Source organism: Trifolium pratense, linkage group LG5, assembly GCF_020283565.1.
Source record: "Trifolium pratense cultivar HEN17-A07 linkage group LG5, ARS_RC_1.1, whole genome shotgun sequence".
NCBI lineage: Eukaryota > Viridiplantae > Streptophyta > Magnoliopsida > Fabales > Fabaceae > Trifolium > Trifolium pratense.
The window spans coordinates 43,421,713-43,441,384 of record NC_060063.1 but is presented as its reverse complement, the minus strand read 5'-3'; the positions used below and the strand labels follow the sequence as shown (position 1 = coordinate 43,441,384).

Genomic DNA, 19,672 nt, shown 5'->3' with positions numbered 1-19,672 from the left:
AACTACCGATTTTGATTAGAGATTTAAAATTTAATCAATCCGACCGTTCAATATCACCTAATTGGATTAACAAACAAATAAAAAAAAAATTGATGATCGGACTCCGAATAAATAAACAGATGCTAGTAATTTGGTGGTTTAATTTGTGAGTTTAGAAGAAGATTGAGGAGATTAATGTTATAAAAAAAAAAAAAAAAAAAAAAAACACCCTTCATATACATTAAAAATCCAGATTGTACCACTTTGATTTCGGCCAACTTAATAATAATTTTATTATAATCAACTAGTTGTTTAAGTTCAATACCACAGTACAACAACCTACAGATCTTCCTTGATTTAATCTGGCCGTTGAATTTAACTCGCGTGCCGTAGACAGAGCCCAAATTGGATAGTAGAAAATTCAAATAAAAAAAAAAAAATCAAATCCTCTTATGAGATTTTTATTTTTTCCCAAATAATATCTTTAAATAACAAACTAATCTAAATAATAAATATTCTAAACATAAATATAAATCATAAATCATAAAGATATTAAAAAATTATTCTCAACACTAATTATCATTTTGCATCTTTTATTAACCGTGAGTAGCTGCATTTATTGTAGGCATTCCACATCCGCTTATACTATCCCTTTCTTGTCAATGATATGGTAACATTAACATAATTCTTTCTCTCCTTGGGTTTTTGATCAATCAAAATTTCCAAGTAACGATTAAAAATGTCTTCAATGATAGCTTCACCAAAGTGGCTAACTAGCAAAGGTTCAACAAAAGCTCTCATGCAACGTGCGAAATTATATCCAATCTTGTCACAAAGAAATAATCGAGACATTTTAGATTCACTATCAAAATCACTTTTATCACTAGAAGCACTTAAATCTGTTTCAAACAACTCTATGCGATTGATGACAAATGATCCTTCATTGAGAACTTCCAATTCAACTTCATATGGAGATGGATAATAATGAGGAATGTTAAAATTATTTACTTGATCTTCCTTTATAAACCCCTGTAGCATACAATATTCATATTAGACAAGCACAAATCAACTTCTCTACTTCATAAATCTCTAAAATAATCTATAAATTATTTTATTAGACTATCACTTTTATTATAATTATAATCTTTTAAACAAAACAAACCAAACATTAATTATGACAACAATTGGAGTTTTTTTTAATAGCGTGCAAATTTATAAGGATCATTAATTTCTCACCCGTTTCCCTTAAAATAGGTATGGCAACGGGGAGGAGTGGAGGTGGATTTTGTCTATCACACTCCGAACTCCACAAAAAATAAGCACCAACAGCTGTTTTAATTATATCTGGAATGAAATTTGAGTCCCCGTCTTGACCCTAATGGGGATCATGTTTCTCTTCCCAACCCGCACCCACACGCAATAGGTGAATTCAGTAGATTATGTTGTTATGCCTAATTTTAAGCACTCATTTTTATATGTTACACGATGAAAAGTATTACAAAAGGCGAATTAGTACAATAAATAGAAAAGTGCGTATTTATGAAATAATATATATTTTTTATTATTTATTGGATGATTATTTTTTTTACTTTCATTTATAATATGATATCTATCTAGCTACATACCTGTAATACCATATCATTTAGAGCAGTAGCCAAAACCTCCCAATCGTCGCATAAATATTCCGTGTCACATGGATCGTTATTTCTTCTTCCCATGATCGTTAGTACCATTCGACCCCCTTCAACTAGCTCCTCTGCGCGACACTTGAGAAAAATTGATAAGTCTTTTTGAAATTGCTTGTAGTATGCTTTGACAACATTTGAGGGACTTGTGTTACTAATGTAAATGTGTCCCTTGTTATCTAGACCCTCGGGAACCTAACAATTCAACATAACAAACAAAAACACATGTTTACATATATTTATATGCTCGAATATACTTCCTCCGTCCCAAAATATAAGGGAAAATTGGTCAAAAAAAATTGATGTATTTGGTTAAAAATTTAGATTAAATACATCAATTTTGTTTGACAAATTTTCCTTTATATTTTGGGACGAAAAGAGTATTGATTTAAGGGTTGCTAAGGAAACAAAAGAGGAAATAAAAAAAAAATCTAAAACTTTAAAACATTTAGTAAAAAAAATAAAGAACTTGAAGATATTCAATGCATTTTCAATAATATAAACCTTTGATAGCCAATGAAGACTATATGAGGAATGCACGAAATCTAGACTTCGACCAGGAAAGATTCTACCATAAAAAGAACCGGGAACTCCAAAGAAGTAGCAAGGACCCATTTCAGTTTTGATAATTTCATCAAGTAGTTTCACTTTAAAATTGTCAAGTGACTTAAACACGCTGTTGAAGTCATTCCCCGAAAGATCATTAAAAAAAATCTTGTATTCGGTAGATGAGCAATTCAATTCTTGGCAAAACTTCTCGACAAAGATGATAATTTCCAATAGCACAGACAAAGTATTTGGCCCACAAGAACAACCTAAATCAGCAATTGCAATGCTTCTAGGAAGTGTCTCGGAGAAGAGGCTAGTTATGGCTTCCTCTCTTATAGACTTTGTCAAAGAAATTACCTTTTCCTACAAGAACATAAAAATAAAAATAATTATCACATTTGCAAGACATTAAAAATTACAAATCTATTTTATAAATGGAAAATGCTAATTAGTATCTCTAAGGAAATTAAAGAAACCCAATATAATAAAGTTCCATTAAAATTTTTATTTTATTTTTTTACAAAAAGTTACATTAGAATTTATGTTTTCATATTTGTGTTTCTTCCCTCTTTAGGTATTTTTCTTCCCTCTTAATTTCTTTGTCTTCAAAATCAAACATACCATTGATCTTAGTTTCTAGTAGTTCCTATGTATATGGGATGGGAGTATTATATAAATATTAATATATTAGTAATTATTTTTAAGTATCAATTTTTCTTGTAGTAAATAAATTCCTTTACCATTGATCTTGGTTTTTTCTTGTAGTGATTATTCAAGCTTTTTTATTATTATTTGAATATTGCTCTCTAATATTTTGTGGCCGTGTTTCCCACTTAGTTTCAACTTTGTGGCCATGTTTCCCACTTAGTTTTTTTTTTTTTCCATAATAGATATCTTCTTAAAAATACAGTGTTGTTGTTCTGTAAATTTTATGAACATCTTTTGCTATTTTTAACTTTTTTACACCCCCTGTTATTTATTCTGCACCCCCGACCTTTTAATTTATTTTTCAATCATAAAAATATCCTTCTTTTTTTAACATAAAAAAATTGAACTCATCAAATCAAATTTTTGCCTTCGTGCAATCAAAAAAATCAAACTTTATTTCTTTCGTGCCCATGTCCACTCAATTATTTTTCTCAAACAGATACTATCGCCCAAGTGCGAGTCTGTCCTTAAATAAACCAAATCATTTTTATAAGCACCTATTTATACTTTTAATGCATATTAAATAATTTGTAGTGTAATTTGCATATTTTTTTGTATGTTAAAATTACTATATTAGTAAGGGTCATGCTAAAGAGTGTCCTCGGGGCACTTGTTAAGCATACAAAGAAAGGAAATAAAAAATAAAATTAATATTGAAAAGATAATTTTTGATACTTTGTATTGAATGCACGCATTTCATGGCATAATTTCTATTTTTAAAAGTTTAACCAGTGCCCGGAGCACTGTTTAGCATTTTTCTATGCGGGATAAAATACGATAGTGGTAGTGTAACTTACATGGGACAAATTATGCTACTCATTTATAGAACTCATAACAATCTAAAAATAACAATCATATATATTAAATAAATCATACATGAGACAAATTATGCTCCTGATTCATGAAACTCATAACAATCTCAAACTATCATATACTAAATAAATCTTACATGGATAAAGTTATGGATAAAGTTACTAATTAAAAGAGAAGGTGTAAAACAATCTCACATGAGTGATATCACAATTACTCAACATGTCTTTTTATGTACATATATATACCTGGAAAAATGAGTTGTTTGCATAACTTGTTTCTCCATCACCTCCATTCATGTGCACCTGCCCCAAGTTCATTCTCACGTTTTATTTCCCCCTTTCTCAATCCTCTGTGTTTAATAAGTAATAACGGGTCTTATGTTTTAGGGTGTGTGTGTATATATATATTGACGTGTAGAATTAATAAAAAGTTTGATTAACTACTTAAAAAAATATAGAGACAAGTGAAATTGGATATACAAATTATTAATGAAAGAATTATTAATAATTATAAAAATATAAAAAGAAAGTCAGATTGTTTGGTCTAGTAGTGAGGGCTTTGAGTAGTATGCAGGAGGTCTTATGTTCGATCCTCATTGTCAACATTTTAAACAAAAAACAAAATATAAAAAGAATAATATTTATATGATCGTTATATTTTATATTAGAGGGTATGGCGGTCTCCTTCGAGATAGCTATGGTAATTGTTTGAGCAGTTTTGCGCGTAAAATTGGCTCATGCGATGCGCTCCATGCTGAGATGTGGGACATGTACATCGGAATGAATTTAGCTCGTAGGCAAGGAATTATCCATCTTCAAGTAGAAAGTGATTCGATGATGTTGGTCGACATGATAACAGGAAACTGCAACGTTAACGAAAATATTCCTACTTTGATCAAGCGTATTCGTGATCTCAAGAACATAAATTGACATATTCAGTTTAACCATACATGGCGAGAAGTTAATAAATCAGCTGATGGTTAACTAATTTCAGTCTAACTTTGATTTTTTTGATTTGCATGTTCTAGAGAGTCCTCCTAGAGAACTCCAAAGTCTCATTTTTTATGATGTATCCGGCGCCTGCATGCCTCGGAGTGTTCGCGTAGTGTTCTAGTTTCCTTTTTAGGCTCTGCCCTCTTTTTGTAACAAAAAAATAAAATAAAAAATTATATTAGTTCGTCCAAGACACTCTAAATGTCGAATAAAAGTAAATCTCGTATACTCTTCGTTTTTCTTCTACTTGATCTATTATTATCTTTAGATCTACAAATTTGAAATAAAGTAACTGCTTTTCATCCTCTTTGTTTTTTTATTTAATTCTTCTATCCTTTGTCACATTGTGTAAAAGATATATATCGAACTGTTTGAAAATTGATATTTTTTGAATAATGGAGTTTTAGATGTAAACAAAGTTTTAATTTAACCCGTAATAACCGACCTGTACAGTCCACCACCCGGACAAACCGAAAATATAGATAGTCAGAATTGGGTCCAAATTAAATAATTACGGTTTTTATTTGTTTTGCAATTTTTAGTACGAACCCGAACACTGCTGAGGATAGTACCCCTTATTTGTTAGGCATCCTACTATCATTGCTGGCAAATGGCAATGTGAAATACTCCATATCAATTAATGGACCACACCTTATTTGTTCTGTTTACAATCCATAAAGAAGATATAATGTTGGGTAATTTGGGTATACGTAATAAAAGTATTTTTTCAATATCAGATCATGGCCAACCCAAATATTCTTAAAATATATATTAATGTTGGTTTTAAGAAACTTTCAATCTTTTCATGTTGGGTAACCAAGGGTGATCATGGCCAACCCAAATATTCTTATCACCAAACACTTCAAAGTAAGATATTTTTCTCGAAGTGATTGTTTTAATTTGAGGTTGGGTCACAATCCTCAGTGATGGATTCAGATCCTGAATAAGAGGGTGTGCAAACTTTTATATACATAAACAATTATTATATAAAATAATAAATATTAAAATATATATTAATTTTTTGTAAAATTATTAATCATAGTGATAGTTACTATATTTAGAGACAAAAGAAATAAAATTATTAAGCTCGTGATGCACAATATCGATGGTGGGCTGGTTTTAAAAAACTTTCCGCTTTCAATCTTTTCATGTTGGGTAACCCAGGGTGATCATGGCCAACCAATATATTCTTATCACCAAACACTTCAAAGCAAGGTATTTTTCTCGAAGTTATTGTTTCAATTTGAGTTTGGGTCACAATCCTCAGTGGTGGATCCAGATCCTGAATAAGAGGGTGTGCAAACTTTTATATACATAAACAATTATTATATAAAATAATAAATATTAATATATATATTAATTTTTTGTAAAATTATTAATCATAGTTATAGTTACTGTTTAGAGACAAAAGAAATATAATTATTAAGCTCGTGATGCACAATATCGATGGTGGATTGGTTTTAAAAAACTTTCCGCTTTTAATCTTTTCATGTTGGGTAACCAAAGGTGATCATGGCCAACCCAGATATTCTTATCACCAAACGCTTCAAAGCAAGTTATTTTTCTCGAAGTGATTGTTTCAATTTGAGGTTGGGTCACAATCCTCAGTGGTGGATCCAGATCCTGAATAAGAGGGTGTGCAAACTTTTATATACATAAACTTATTTCAACAAACACACAAAAAGTCAACCTTAAAATTATCATATTTTACTTTTCTTAATAAGTGTGAAAATATTTTTTTTACCTATATTGTGGGACGAAGGGAGTATAAGAATGACACTTATAATAAGATCTAGGGAACAAATAAATTAAGGGTCATGTTAACATGTGCATCAAGGGCACATGTTAAGGTATCTAAAAATAAAAATATGCATTTAATAACATAAAAAAATTTAATGTTTAAAAAGTATAATGCACAAGTTACAAGAAAATATTACTACTTTTGTATTTTTAACATGTGCCCTTGGTGCACATATTAACATTTTCCATAAATTAAAACATGGCGACAACTTAGTTGCCCATCCATAAAAATTGGGCTAATCAGTCCATCCTAGTTGTCACCGAGAGAGTGGTAGAGAAATATCCACTTTCAATGTCATTAAGATGACAATTTGTTTTCAATTTTAGCAATGAAACTTTTGTTAATTATCAAAAAGACCCTGCAGCATTGCGTTTACCAAAACTAATGAAGAGGAAGTTTTAAAATCCATGCACACGGTTCAAGATCTGTATTGCACATTATACTAAAATTTATTTACAATATTTTATATCAAATCAATTATCAATATACTAGTACTGTATTTTCGTTCACAGTGTTCACAAATAAATTTAATATTTTTTGACATAAAAAAAATTGACAATTTATATATTTAATTCATAAACAAATTTTTAAAGTATTAAAAAATTAAATTTATTTATAATAGTGATTGCACCGTAGTCTTCCCTACCATGGTTCTTCCTACCAAGTTTAACGTCAATCGTATTTATCGAATTATGAATTTTGATTTAAATATTAGAAATTTTCAATACATAGAATTGTGATTAATTTTGCAAGTGTAGAATGAACTTGTGTGACATCTAAAATTGAAAGTATATTGATGGTTATAGTTAAATTTGATTTAGTTTTTTTTTTTTTTTGATAATGATGGTTATAGTTAAATTTTGATTATACTATATATATGATGTTTGAAAGACTTATATTTAATGTCGATAATAGTTAATAGTGCTATGATTCTTTTTGAAAGATTATTAATAGTTGAAATAGTGAAGTCAATTATTGGAGAACTCGAATTTAATCAATCCGATCGTTTAATATCACCAAATTGGACTCACAAACGAATAATTTTTTTTTGATAATCGGACTCCGAATGGATAGACAGATTGTAATTAATAACAGTCTCACCGGAAAACTATTTTAATGAAAGGGTCGTGAACTTTGACCGAAACTATCGATTTTGATCGGAGATTTCAAATTTAATCAACCCAACTGTTAAATATAACCTAATTGGACTAACAAACAAATGAAAAAAATAATTTTTATGATCGGACTCCGAATGGATAGACAGATTGTAGTAACAGTCACATCAGAAACTTATTTTTAATGAAAGAGTCATGAACTTTAACCGAAACTATCAATTTTGATTAAAAATTTAAAATTTAATCAATCCGACCGTTCAATATCACCTAATTGGACTAACAAACAAATAAAAAAAATTTGATGATCGGAATTCGAATGAATAAACAGATGGTAGCAAAAAACATTTAGAAGATTCATCATCATCTTTATACCTTCACCATAAATCCAAAATCAATTTTAACTCAAATACACATTCATATAACATAAATCTCTATATTATGTACTAAACTCAAAAATTAAAACCCAATTAATTTCACAAGCAACCTTCATCACTGGCCATGTGAGTGGTTGTGTGAAAGCTTTATTTCTGGGTTTGTCACAGATTCAGATCTAAGGCAATCTTTATCGAGAAACCTACAGAAATCATCTTCCATCTCCAGCACTACCCCAAAACAACGTATTCATCAATTTAACATAAATAAATTAACCAAAATAACAACTCAAGTCTTAAACATATAACCAAAACCAAGTCCTGCAATCATACCCCCAAAACAACCCATTATTATTATCATCTATTCATTCATTCACCACTTCGATAATCATATACTCCCTCCGTCCCAAAAAGAATGACCCAGTTGACCGAAACACGCATGCCAATGGATAACTTTGGCGACTAATATCTTTAATTGTATAATAGTAAAAATTATAAAAAATTGATATTTTGAAAATAATCATCGAGACGAATCTAACAACATCTTATATGTTAATATTTATTTTTATTTATTAGTAGAAAAATATGGTCAAAATAATATATATGAATAGTACATATATTCAAAATGGGTCATTCTTTTTGGGACGGAGGGAGTATAATCTTCCTGACTGTAAACATGTTTTTCATTTTTGGAGGTTTAATTTTTCGATATTTTCCTTTTCCTTTTTGGGATAAATAAAATTCGGTGGCGACTCTGTTTTCCGAGTGTTTACACTCGAGGATTTTTCACGCCGCGACACCTGTCTAGAATAGATCAATATATAAAGTTTATTGCAAAACTTTAGTATTTTTCAAAACGAGTATGAATTAAATATGAATTTTCTATATCAAAATATCAAGATAAAGGTAACAAATATTTTGACCTAAAAATCAAATTTTGAGCTCCTTATTTTTGGACAAACTTCCTATAATGTTCTATATTTGCAAAATAATCATAAATACACATAAACTTAACAACATCACTATAATTGCATGCATAAAAATTTAGTAGGGATAAAAATATGATATTTTATTATGAAGATGAAAAATTAAATTTAATAATTTTGCAGAGGCTAAAAACTTATTTAACCCTATAAAATATTACGAACCACTAAAAATTAATACTATTACAATAAAATATATACACATATTAAAAATTATAATTTTTTTTTTTTGTAAAAAAAGTAAATATATGGTTAAACGATAAATATTAAACTTTATAAACTAATAATATTAAAAAAATTATTCAAAAAAAATCCAAGGATACATAAAGGATGTACACATTTTATATGACCCATGAATTAATCAAACGGTGAAAATATTGAAGGATTGAAATATTTAAATCTTGTTAAAAAAAAAAAAACTAGGTTGAAAGATTTGATATGCTTTGATTTATTGTGGAACATGATTGATGATTATATTAATGTGAATGATACATTTGCAAATATTAAAAAGTAGTGTTTAAAATAGAAAACTTAATAAAGAAATAAAATATGCATTAAATGTTTGCCACCTCAGCAGTGTACTGGTACACTTCCACATAATACGTGTACCGAAGAATTCACCTAAAAATTATCATTTTCCATCTTTTATTAACGGTGGGTAGCTGCATTGATTGTCGGCAATCCACATCTGCTTATACTATCCCTTTCTTGTCAATGATATGGTAACATTAACAGAATTCTTTCTCTCCTTGGGTTTTTGATCAATCAAAATTTCCAAGTAACGATTAAAAATGTCTTCAATGATAGCTTCACCAAAGTGGCTAACTAGTAAAGGTTCAAGAATAGCTCTCATGCAACGTGCGACATTATATCCAATCTTGTCACAAAGTAATAATCGAGACATTTTAGATTCACTATCAAAATCACTTTTATCACTAGAAGCACTTATATCTGTTTCAAACAACTCTATGCGATTGATGACAAATGATCCTTCATTGAGAACTTCCAATTCAACTTCATATGGAGATGGATAATAATGAGGAATGTTAAAATTATTTACTTGATCTTCCTTTATAAACCCCTGTAGCATACAATATTCATATTAGACAAGCACAAATCAACTTCCCTACTTCATAAATCTCTAAAATAATCTATAAATTATTTTATTAGATTATCACTTTTATTATAATTATAATTTTTTAAACAAAACAAACCAAACATTAATTAGGACAACAATTGTAGTTTTTTTTAATAGCGTGCAAATTTATAAGGATTGTTAATTTCTCACCCGTTTCCCTTAAAATAGGTATGGCAAGGGGAGGAGTGGAGGTGGATTTTGTCTACCACACTCCAAACTCCACAAAAAAATAAGCACCAACAGCCGTTCAAATTGTATCTGGAATGAAATTTGAGTCCCCGTCTTGAGCCTAATGGTGAATTCAGTAGATTATGTTGTCATGCCTAATTTTAAGCACTCATTTTTATATGTTACACGATGAAAAGTATTACAAAAGGCGAATTAGTACAATAAATAGAAAAGTGCGCGTATTTATGAAATAATATATATTTTTTATTATTTATTGGATGATTATTTTTTTTACTTTCATTTATAATATGATATCTATCTAGCTACATACCTGTAATACCATATCATTTAGAGCAGTAGCCAAAACCTCCCAATCGTCGCATAAATATTCCGTGTCACATGGATCGTTATTTCTTCTTCCAATGATCGTTAGTACCATTCGACCCCCTTCAACTAGTTCCTCTGCGCGACACTTGAGAAAAATTGAGAAGTCTTTTTGAAATTGCTTGTAGTATGCTTTGACAACATTTGAGGGACTTGTGTTACTAATGTAAATGTTTCCCTTGTTATCTAGACCCTCGGGAACCTAATAATTCAACATAACAAACAAAAACACATGTTTACATATATTTATATGCTCGAATATACTTCATCCGTCGCAAAATATAAGGAAAAGTTGGTCAAATAAAGTTGATGTATTTGGTTAAAAATTTGGATTAAATACATCAATTTTGGTTGGTAAATTTTCCTTTATATTTTGGGACGGATGGAGTATAGATTTAAGGGTTGTTAAGGAAACAAAAGAGGAAATAAAAAAATTTTGTGAAAAAATTCTAAAACTTCAAAACATTTAGTAAAAAAAAAAAAACTTGAAGATATTCAATGCATTTTCAATAATATAAACCTTTGATAGCCAATGAAGACTGTATGACGAATGCACGAAATCTAGACTTCGATCAGGAAAAATTCTACCATAAAAAGATCCGGGAACTCCAAAGAAATAACAAGGACCCATTTCAGTTTTGATAATTTCATCAAGTAGTTTCACTTTAAAATTGTCAAGTGACTTAAACACGCTGTTGAAGTCATTCCCTGAAAGATCATTAAAAAAAATCTTGTATTCGGTAGATGAGCAATTCAATTCTTGGCAAAACTTCTCGACAACGATGATAATTTCCGATATCACAGACAAAGTATTTGGTCCACAAGAACAACCTAAATCAGCAATTGCAATGCTTCTAGGAAGTGTCTTGGAGAAGAGGCTAATTATGGCTTCCTCTCTTATAGACTTTGTCAAAGAAATTGCCTTTTCCTACAAGAACATAAAAATGAAAATAATTATCACATTTGCGACACATTAAAAATTACTAATCTATTTTATAAATGGAAAATGCTAATTAGTATCTCTAAGGAAATTAAAGAAACCCATTATAATAAAGTTCCATTAAAATTTTTATTTTATTTTTTTACAAAAAGTTACATTAGAATTTATGTTTTCGTATTTGTGTTTCTTCCCTCTTTATGTATTTTTCTTCCCTCTTAATTTCTTTGTCTTCAAAACCAAACATAGCATTGATCTTAGTTTCTAGTAGTTCCTATGTATATGGGATGGGAGTATTATATAAATATTAATATATCAGTAATTATTTTTAAGTATCAATTTTTCTTGTAGTAAATAAATTCCTTTACATCTTCTACCATAGTCATGTAATTGCAAATACTATCAACACAGTTCGCAAGTTCCACTACAAGAAAATTTCAATTGGTTGCATAATTTATTGGGGGTTTTAGGCCCTCAATAATTTATTGGGGCTTAAAACCCGTCAACAAATATGTTGGAAGCAAAAATAAAATAAAATAATACTTATGAGCGAGAAATCTAACTCCTGACCAGATGCTTAAAGAGATCAAGACTCTACTTGAACCAATTCATGTACCCCGAATCAAACCGTCAATTTTCTCCTCTCTTTTTCTCTATCTCACCACAAGTCATGTAATTTCTTTTAAAGTCTCTCAAAATTCAAAACCATAGATCTAACTTACTACTACTATCACCACTATACTTGTGAGGGACTCAAACTCCATTCTTCAATCTAATAAATATAAGAAATGTGCAGTTCAAGGTAAAGTCAAAATTGTTCTTATTTAAGAAATTGCCAGATGAGGTCAAATATGACGTCTAAAAGCTAACTGAGCCATGGGCCACTTGGTTGCTCTTGAAAACAAATACATGTGAAAACAAATGCTCATGTTGTCAAAAGTTGTCACCTTTATTACAATGAATTTGGAGGCAAATTATAATATTCAAATTTCAAATATCAAATTAAACATATTTATATATCACTCATATCACTTCCTTCTTCTTTCATCTTCTCTATTCTTTTATTTAATCTTTATTTTTCTTACTCCAATTTCATAATCTAAGCTTGAATGATTTTTTTTTTTTTTGCAGGAAAGTTGAAAGCATCTATTTCGTCACAACAAATAAAATACTATTCATACAATCACAAAATATTCACTACAAGAATACATTGATCTTTTGACCGATTCAATATTCACTTACCGGCCGTTTTAGCCGCCGGAAAGTTTGTGGCCATTCTAGATGCCGCAAAATGAAGGAAAATGGCCGCAAAATTAAAATATATTATTTAAGTGCGTCCTGGCAACTTACCGGCGGCCTAAACCGCCACGAAAAAAATGCGTCAGGTCTTGAAAATTGGTCCATAACTTAGCGGCCGCTTTGGCCGCCGGTAAGTTGCCAGCAAATTCAAAATAGTTAGCCGTTAAACTTTGCGGCGGCTATGGTCGCCGTTAAGTTGACAGCAGATTCAAAAAAGTTAGCTGTTAAACTTTGTGGCGGCTTTGTCCGCCGGTAAGTTCCAAGCAAATTTTAAAAAAGTTATCTGTTATACTTTGCGGCGGCGGCTTTGGCCGCCGGTTAGTAAAACCGGATTTGAAAAAAAATTAATACGTTGGCAGGAGCAGCCTCTATATATACCCATTCCTTCCTTCTCATTTCATTTCCACCATTTCAATCTCTCTCTACAATTTTCTTCTACTTCTCTCTATGTTTTTTTCTCCAAATTTCTTCTAGTGTTTGTTCTTCATCAATCTATCTTTGGTCTTTACTCTTGTAAGTATTTTTTAGTGTTTATGCAATGTTTTTTTATCATAAATTAATAAACAAAATAATTAAAATAAATTAGCTGGTCCAGGCCGCCGCTAAGTTAGCTGGTAGTTTGCCTGTGCGTGTCATTAATTGCCATAATTTTGTGGCGGTCATGGCCGCCAGTAAGTGTGACTGTTTGTGTCAGGTATGTGTCATAGGTTTGCGGCGGTTCTGGCCGCCGTTAAGTTCTGTCAGACTGCGCCATCAGTTTGGGCCGCTTAAGCTGCTGGTAAGTGTTACCAGCGACCATTTTTCCGGCCGATATTGGCCGCCGGTAAATTCGTCAGTTTTTCAACTTTGTGGCCGTTTTTCCCATTTTGTGGGGGCTAAAAGCGGCCGGTAAATTGGCTTTTTCTTGTAGTGATTATTCAAGCTTTTTTATTATTATTTGGATATTGCTCTCTTGTAGTCTAATATTTTGTTAATTTTTTTCTATCTTTTTCAGATGGAGAAATGATTAACGCGAAAAATAACATTTAAGCTTTCAATTTGAAACTGATTAGTTTTTTTTTTTTTTTTGCATAATAGATATCTTCTTAAAAATACAGTGTTGTTGTTTTGTAAATTTTATGAATATCTTTTGCTATTTTTAACTTTTTTACACCCGCTGTTATTTATTCTGCACCCCCGACCTTTTAATTTATTTTTCAATCATAAATATATTCTTCTTTTTTTAACATAAAAAAACTATAAAAATAATTGAACTCATCAAATCAAATTTTTGCCTTCGTGCAATCAAAAAAATCAAACTTTATTTCTTTCGTGCCCATGTCCACTCAATTATTTTTCTCAAACAGATACTATCGCCCAAGGGCGAGTCTGTCTTTAAATCAACCAAATCATTTTTATAAGCACCTATTTATATTTTTAATGCATATTAAAAATTTTGTAGTGTAATTTGCATATTTTTTTGTATGTTAAAATTACTATATATATAAGCAAGGGTCATGCTAAACAGTGTCATTAGGCACTTGTTAAGCATACAAAGAAAGGAAATAAAAAATAAAATTAATATTGAAAAGACAATTTTTTATACTTTGTATTGAATGCACGTATTTTAAGACATAATTTCTATTTTTAAATGCTTAACCAATGCCCGGGGCACTGTTTAGCATTTTTCTATTGGGGATAAAATACAATAGTGGTAGTGTAACTTACATGAGACAAATTATGTTACTCATTCATATAACTCATATAAATCTCAAAATAACAATCATATATATTAAATAAATCATACATAAGACAAATTATGATACTGATTCATGAAACTCATAACAATCTCAAACTATCATATACTAAATAAATCTTACATGGGATAAAGTATGTTATTGATTTATAGAACTTATAACAATTTCAAAATAGTTATGATATATATTAAATAAATCATACATCAGACAAATTATACTGCTGACTCGTAATACTGATTAAATAAATTCATTTTGTCAATTTTAATTAGCAAAAGAGTAGTGATAGGGTCACACTCTTTAACACACTCTTTTAACACACACCGATCACAATTTGTCATGTCATTCCATTTTAATTTCCCTTTACTTGTTAACCGGTAGAACAAGTTGCTCAACAACAAAAACTTTGTTTTTTTTTTTTTGAAAAAAAAAATAATAATAAACTGCAAATTTTCGGTTCTTCTTCTCTACATGGTTCCATGGCTTCTTCCCTTTCGATTTGTCCATGGCTCTTTGACTCTTTCTGATTTGTATTGTGCAAGCTCATCGTCTTTCTCGCAAGGTTCAACTTAGCCCATCGCGTTTTTGTTACCGCCATCGTATCGTCATTTTGTAAGCTCCGATGACCATCAATGTCTTGGTCGAGAGTTCCTGTAGTCATTTGATGAGATGGGTTCTGTATTTGTAGCAATATTTTTCAGATCTAGTTACAGATTCATCATAACTTGCATGTTTTGGAAAGTAATCTTATGTTTCAGTCAATAATGGAAATGGCAGAGAAGAAAGGAATTGAGGAGTGTATGCACAAAATCTAAACAAGGAATAATACTTTCGATCTGAATGCAACAAGTTGCATCACTTTGGGTTTCATTTGATTCAATTTTGCTGAACATGAGAGAACATGAACAGTCATCGTTGAAGAAGATGAAGTTAAAATCAAAATTAAAAATTAAAAAAAAAAAAAAAGATGGTGTCCAAAATGAACAGGTAACCGGTAAAAGGAAATTAAAATGGGATGACATGACTAATTGTGATTGGTGTGTGTTAAAGAGTGTGTCCTTAGCATTACTCTTAGCAATAACTTCCAAAAATATAGGCGTAATTACCTCGCACGGATCTCTTCCTAGTTAACTCTAAAAAACTCAGATTAAAATTTGAAACACATGCATAATCCATCATTATTCTCTTCACTCTCGTCTGTTAAGAAAGAACAAACAACAAACCTTCAATCTCATCAATTTTGAATGTGTCGAAAAAACGAAAAAAAAGAGAAGGTGTAAAACAATCTAACATGAGACAATTACTCAACATGTCTTTTTATGTACATATATATACCTGGAAAAATGAGTTGTTTGCATAACTTGTTTCTCCATCACCTCCATTCATGTGCACCTGCCCCAAGTTCATTCTCGCGTTTTATTTCCCCCTTTCTCAATTCTCTGTGTTTAATAAGTAATAACGGGTCTTATGTTCGAGGGTGTGTGTGTATATATATATTGACGTGTAGAATTAATAAAAAGTTTGATTAACTACTTAAAAAAATATAGAGACAAGTGAAATTGGATTTACAAATTATTAATGAAAGAATTATTAATAATTATAAAAATATAAAAAAAAAGTCACTATGTTTGGTTTAGTGGTAAGAGCTTTGAGCAGTATGTAGGAGGTCTTATGTTCGATCCTCATAGGCAACATTGTAAACAAAAAACAAAATATAAAAAGAATAATATTTATATAATTGTTAAATTTTATATTAGTTCGTCCAAGACACTCTAAATGTCAAATAAAAGTAAATCTCGTATACTCTTCGTTTTTTTGTTTTTATCCATCTTCGATATAGGAGTAAAATGTAATATTTTAAAAGCTTATAATATATTGATGAATGAGGTGCGAACTATATTTTTATACTTTTCTTCTACTTGATCTATTATTGTCTTTAAATCTACAAATTTGAAACAAAGTATCTGTTTCTCACCCTCTTTGTTTTTTCATTTAGTTCTTCTATCCTTTGTTACATTGTGTAAAAGATATATATTGAACTATTTGAAAATTAATATTTTTTGAATAATGGAGTTTTAGATGTAAAAAAAGTTTCAATCTAACCCGTAATATCTCACTCGTACAGCCCAACACCCGGACAAACCGAAGATATAGATAGTCGAAATTGGATCCAAATTAAATAATTACGATTTTTATTTGTTTTGCAATTTTCAGTACGAACCCGACCAATGTTGAGGATAATACCCCTTATCTATTATGCATCCTACTATCATTGCTGGCAAATGGCAATGTGATATACTCCATATCAATTAAGGACCACACCTTATTTGTTCTGTTTACAATCCATAAAGAAGATAATGTTTCAACATTATCAGTGAAACTATTTCTCTAGAAGATAATATTTATTTATTTTTTTGACAATTCTAGAAGACAATGTTGTATTGACAGCTCATTTTATCATTGAAAAAATATGAACTCTTTTGGTGGGGTAAGTTAGGTATGCGTAATAAAAGTATTTATTGGATGTCTTAGGATAAGCTCGTGATGCACAATATTGATGGTGGGTTGGTTTTAAAAAACTTTCCGCTTTTAATCTTTTCATGTTGGGTAACCAAGGGTGATCATGGCCAACCCAGATATTCTTATCACCAAGCACTTCAAAGCAAGGTATTTTTCTCGAAGTGATTGTTTCAATTTGAGGTTGGGTCACAAGCCTCAGTGGTTGATCCAGATCCTGAATAAGAGGGTGTGTAAACTTTTATATACATAAACAATTATTATATAAAATAATAAATATTAAAATATATATTAATTTTTTGTAAAATTATTAATCATAGTTATAGTTACTATTTAGAGACAAAAGAAATATAAATATATATTTATGCAAGAGAATATGGTTTAATATTAAGTCAGCCATTAATTGACGCGCGGGAAGAAATGATTTTCAGGATTAGTGGTGCAAATTGAAAAATTCAGGGGGTGCAAAATTGAAATAAATAGAATTATCGATCTAGATTTTGAAAATTCCGGGAGTATAGATTCACCCTCTCACACCTGATTGGATCCGCCCCTAACAACCCTAGCTTTGTGTGTGGAGGAGTAATATTTGCAATTCTAAATTTATCCTAAGGGCTGCTACTAGGTGGACTCATTTTTAGACTCAATTCGAGGTTGGGTCACAATCCTAGCTTTGTAAATGAGAATTGGTCCAAATAGTACTATTAGACTCATTTTTGAGTTAGACTCATTTTTTAATGCAACACAACTATAATGCTCCTTTGATTCTAATTTTTTGGTTTGCATAACGTAACCTAGAAAATAATTACTTAGAAAAATAAAGAAAACAACCATCACTAAAAGGTGTGGATGTATAAGTTATAACGACCTGGATCCTCAAGTTGTTGAGCTGAACACTAGGAATGTCCTAGACAAGAAGAGTGCCTTTAATTTGGGTGGAAATCTTCGTCGAAGAGGTGGGTGAGTGCATTTAAATATGGATGGTGCTAGTAAGGGTCTATAGAATACAGAACACGAGTATCAGAAATAATCAAAAATAAAATAAAAATATACATAAGAAACATAAAAAAGAATAAAGATCGTGCATACACAGTTAGTTGTTTTTTTCCGACTTATACCCTCTGTATTTCCAAAAAAAAATCTACTTTTTATTTCAAACTCTCTCAATAAGAAACATCAATGGCATAGATAGAACAAGCACTGCTGTTGTCCACCCACTACAACATTTTTTACTTTTCACACGTTGCCTATTGTTTCGTTGCCAAAAGTCAAAAATGTTGTAGTGACCTCAAGAAGCATACCAGTACATATTTAAATAAACGTGTATCGAAGAATTCATCTTAAAAATTTGACATATTATAAGAACCATACAATATTATTAAAATGAAAATTGACATTATAAAAACATAATAACAGAACACACATAAGTTTTATTTCATAAGAAACTAATATCCTATTCCTAGCCACTGCCACCAAAAACAGCCTTAAGCTTCATAATTTGTTGAGGATCAAGAAGAGTGGTGTTTGAAACAGTTGGAGTTGGTAACGTGTTACCAAATAACAAAAAATCAGTTAAATGTATACCAGGATTTGTGGTAGTAAAAGCAGCATAAGCAATTGCTGTTCCAACACCAGTGTTAAGTTGAAAATGCAATAGTCCTTTTGGAAAAACAAAAACATCACCAGGATTAAGAGTTTTCACAATAAGTTTTGTAGGTGTAATAAATCCAGCAGTAATTTGACCTTGAAAAACGATTAGTATTTCCGATGCACCGGGATGAGTATGCATTGGTACAGATCCATTAAAACCAATATCTATTCTTGCTGCCTGAGATACCGAGTCCATTGAGACCTGGTAAATTAGTGACATTTACAGAAAATAATCCAACTTTAAATGAGTTTTGCATGTTTCCAGCTACTAAGCCAGAGAACACAAAATCATTTTCTGTTACTATTGTTTCTGATTTGCATGGATAGCCTGAAGGGGTTGATGGATTCAATAAGTCTGCTACACAAAAATCATTGATAGAAGAAGTAGCATTTGAAATTGAGGTGTATGAGATAAGAGAGAAAATGAAAAGAATAATTTGAATCATTTTCATCTTTAAAAATTGGATGTGATGTGAGATAATAAGAAAATAATGAGATTGGTTTCTATTTATAAGATACCATAGAGTCATCTTGCATTAATGTAAGTTGTTCATTAGTAGATTTATACCAACCTATCTATGTGTCTATATTTTTTTTAGGTACAATCTATGTATCTATCTATTAGGGTCCATTCGATTAGGGTCCATTTCTCATAAGGCTCGTTTAACATGCTGGATCAGAATCCTAAAAAAACGTAAAATATGGGGAGGTAAAATGTCGAATTTTAAAATAAGGGAGGTTAAAACTGCATTTAAGCCTTTTTATTATATATCTAATTTACTATGAACTTAACATGTTATCAGTTTTGCTTAAAGAAATAAAAAATATTATCACCTTACTCTAGTATGAG

The 19,672-nt window shown here is 30.3% G+C and overlaps 2 protein-coding genes and 1 pseudogene across 2 annotated transcripts; all 3 read right to left on the bottom strand.

The window, feature by feature from the left end:
- Window positions 1-150: 150 nt before the first annotated feature.
- On the bottom strand, window positions 151-4,224 carry LOC123883073 (salicylate carboxymethyltransferase-like). The gene is made up of 4 exons (XM_045931767.1): window positions 3,980-4,224; window positions 2,169-2,576; window positions 1,605-1,859; window positions 151-1,008 (listed from the first exon to the last, which is right to left on the bottom strand). Exons 1-4 carry the CDS (start codon window positions 4,049-4,051, stop codon window positions 625-627), a joined length of 1,119 nt encoding a protein of 372 aa, XP_045787723.1. The 5' UTR covers window positions 4,052-4,224; the 3' UTR covers window positions 151-624.
- A 5,176-nt stretch (window positions 4,225-9,400) lies between these two features.
- On the bottom strand, window positions 9,401-16,153 carry LOC123883072 (salicylate carboxymethyltransferase-like). Its single transcript, XM_045931766.1, has 4 exons — window positions 15,991-16,153; window positions 11,207-11,614; window positions 10,634-10,888; window positions 9,401-10,077 (listed from the first exon to the last, which is right to left on the bottom strand). The coding sequence occupies exons 1-4, from the start codon at window positions 16,060-16,062 to the stop codon at window positions 9,694-9,696; spliced, it is 1,119 nt and encodes a 372-aa protein (XP_045787722.1). The 5' UTR covers window positions 16,063-16,153; the 3' UTR covers window positions 9,401-9,693.
- Window positions 16,154-18,458: 2,305 nt separating this feature from the next.
- Window positions 18,459-19,288, bottom strand: LOC123883071 (annotated as a pseudogene).
- Between the last annotated feature and the right edge of the window lie 384 nt (window positions 19,289-19,672).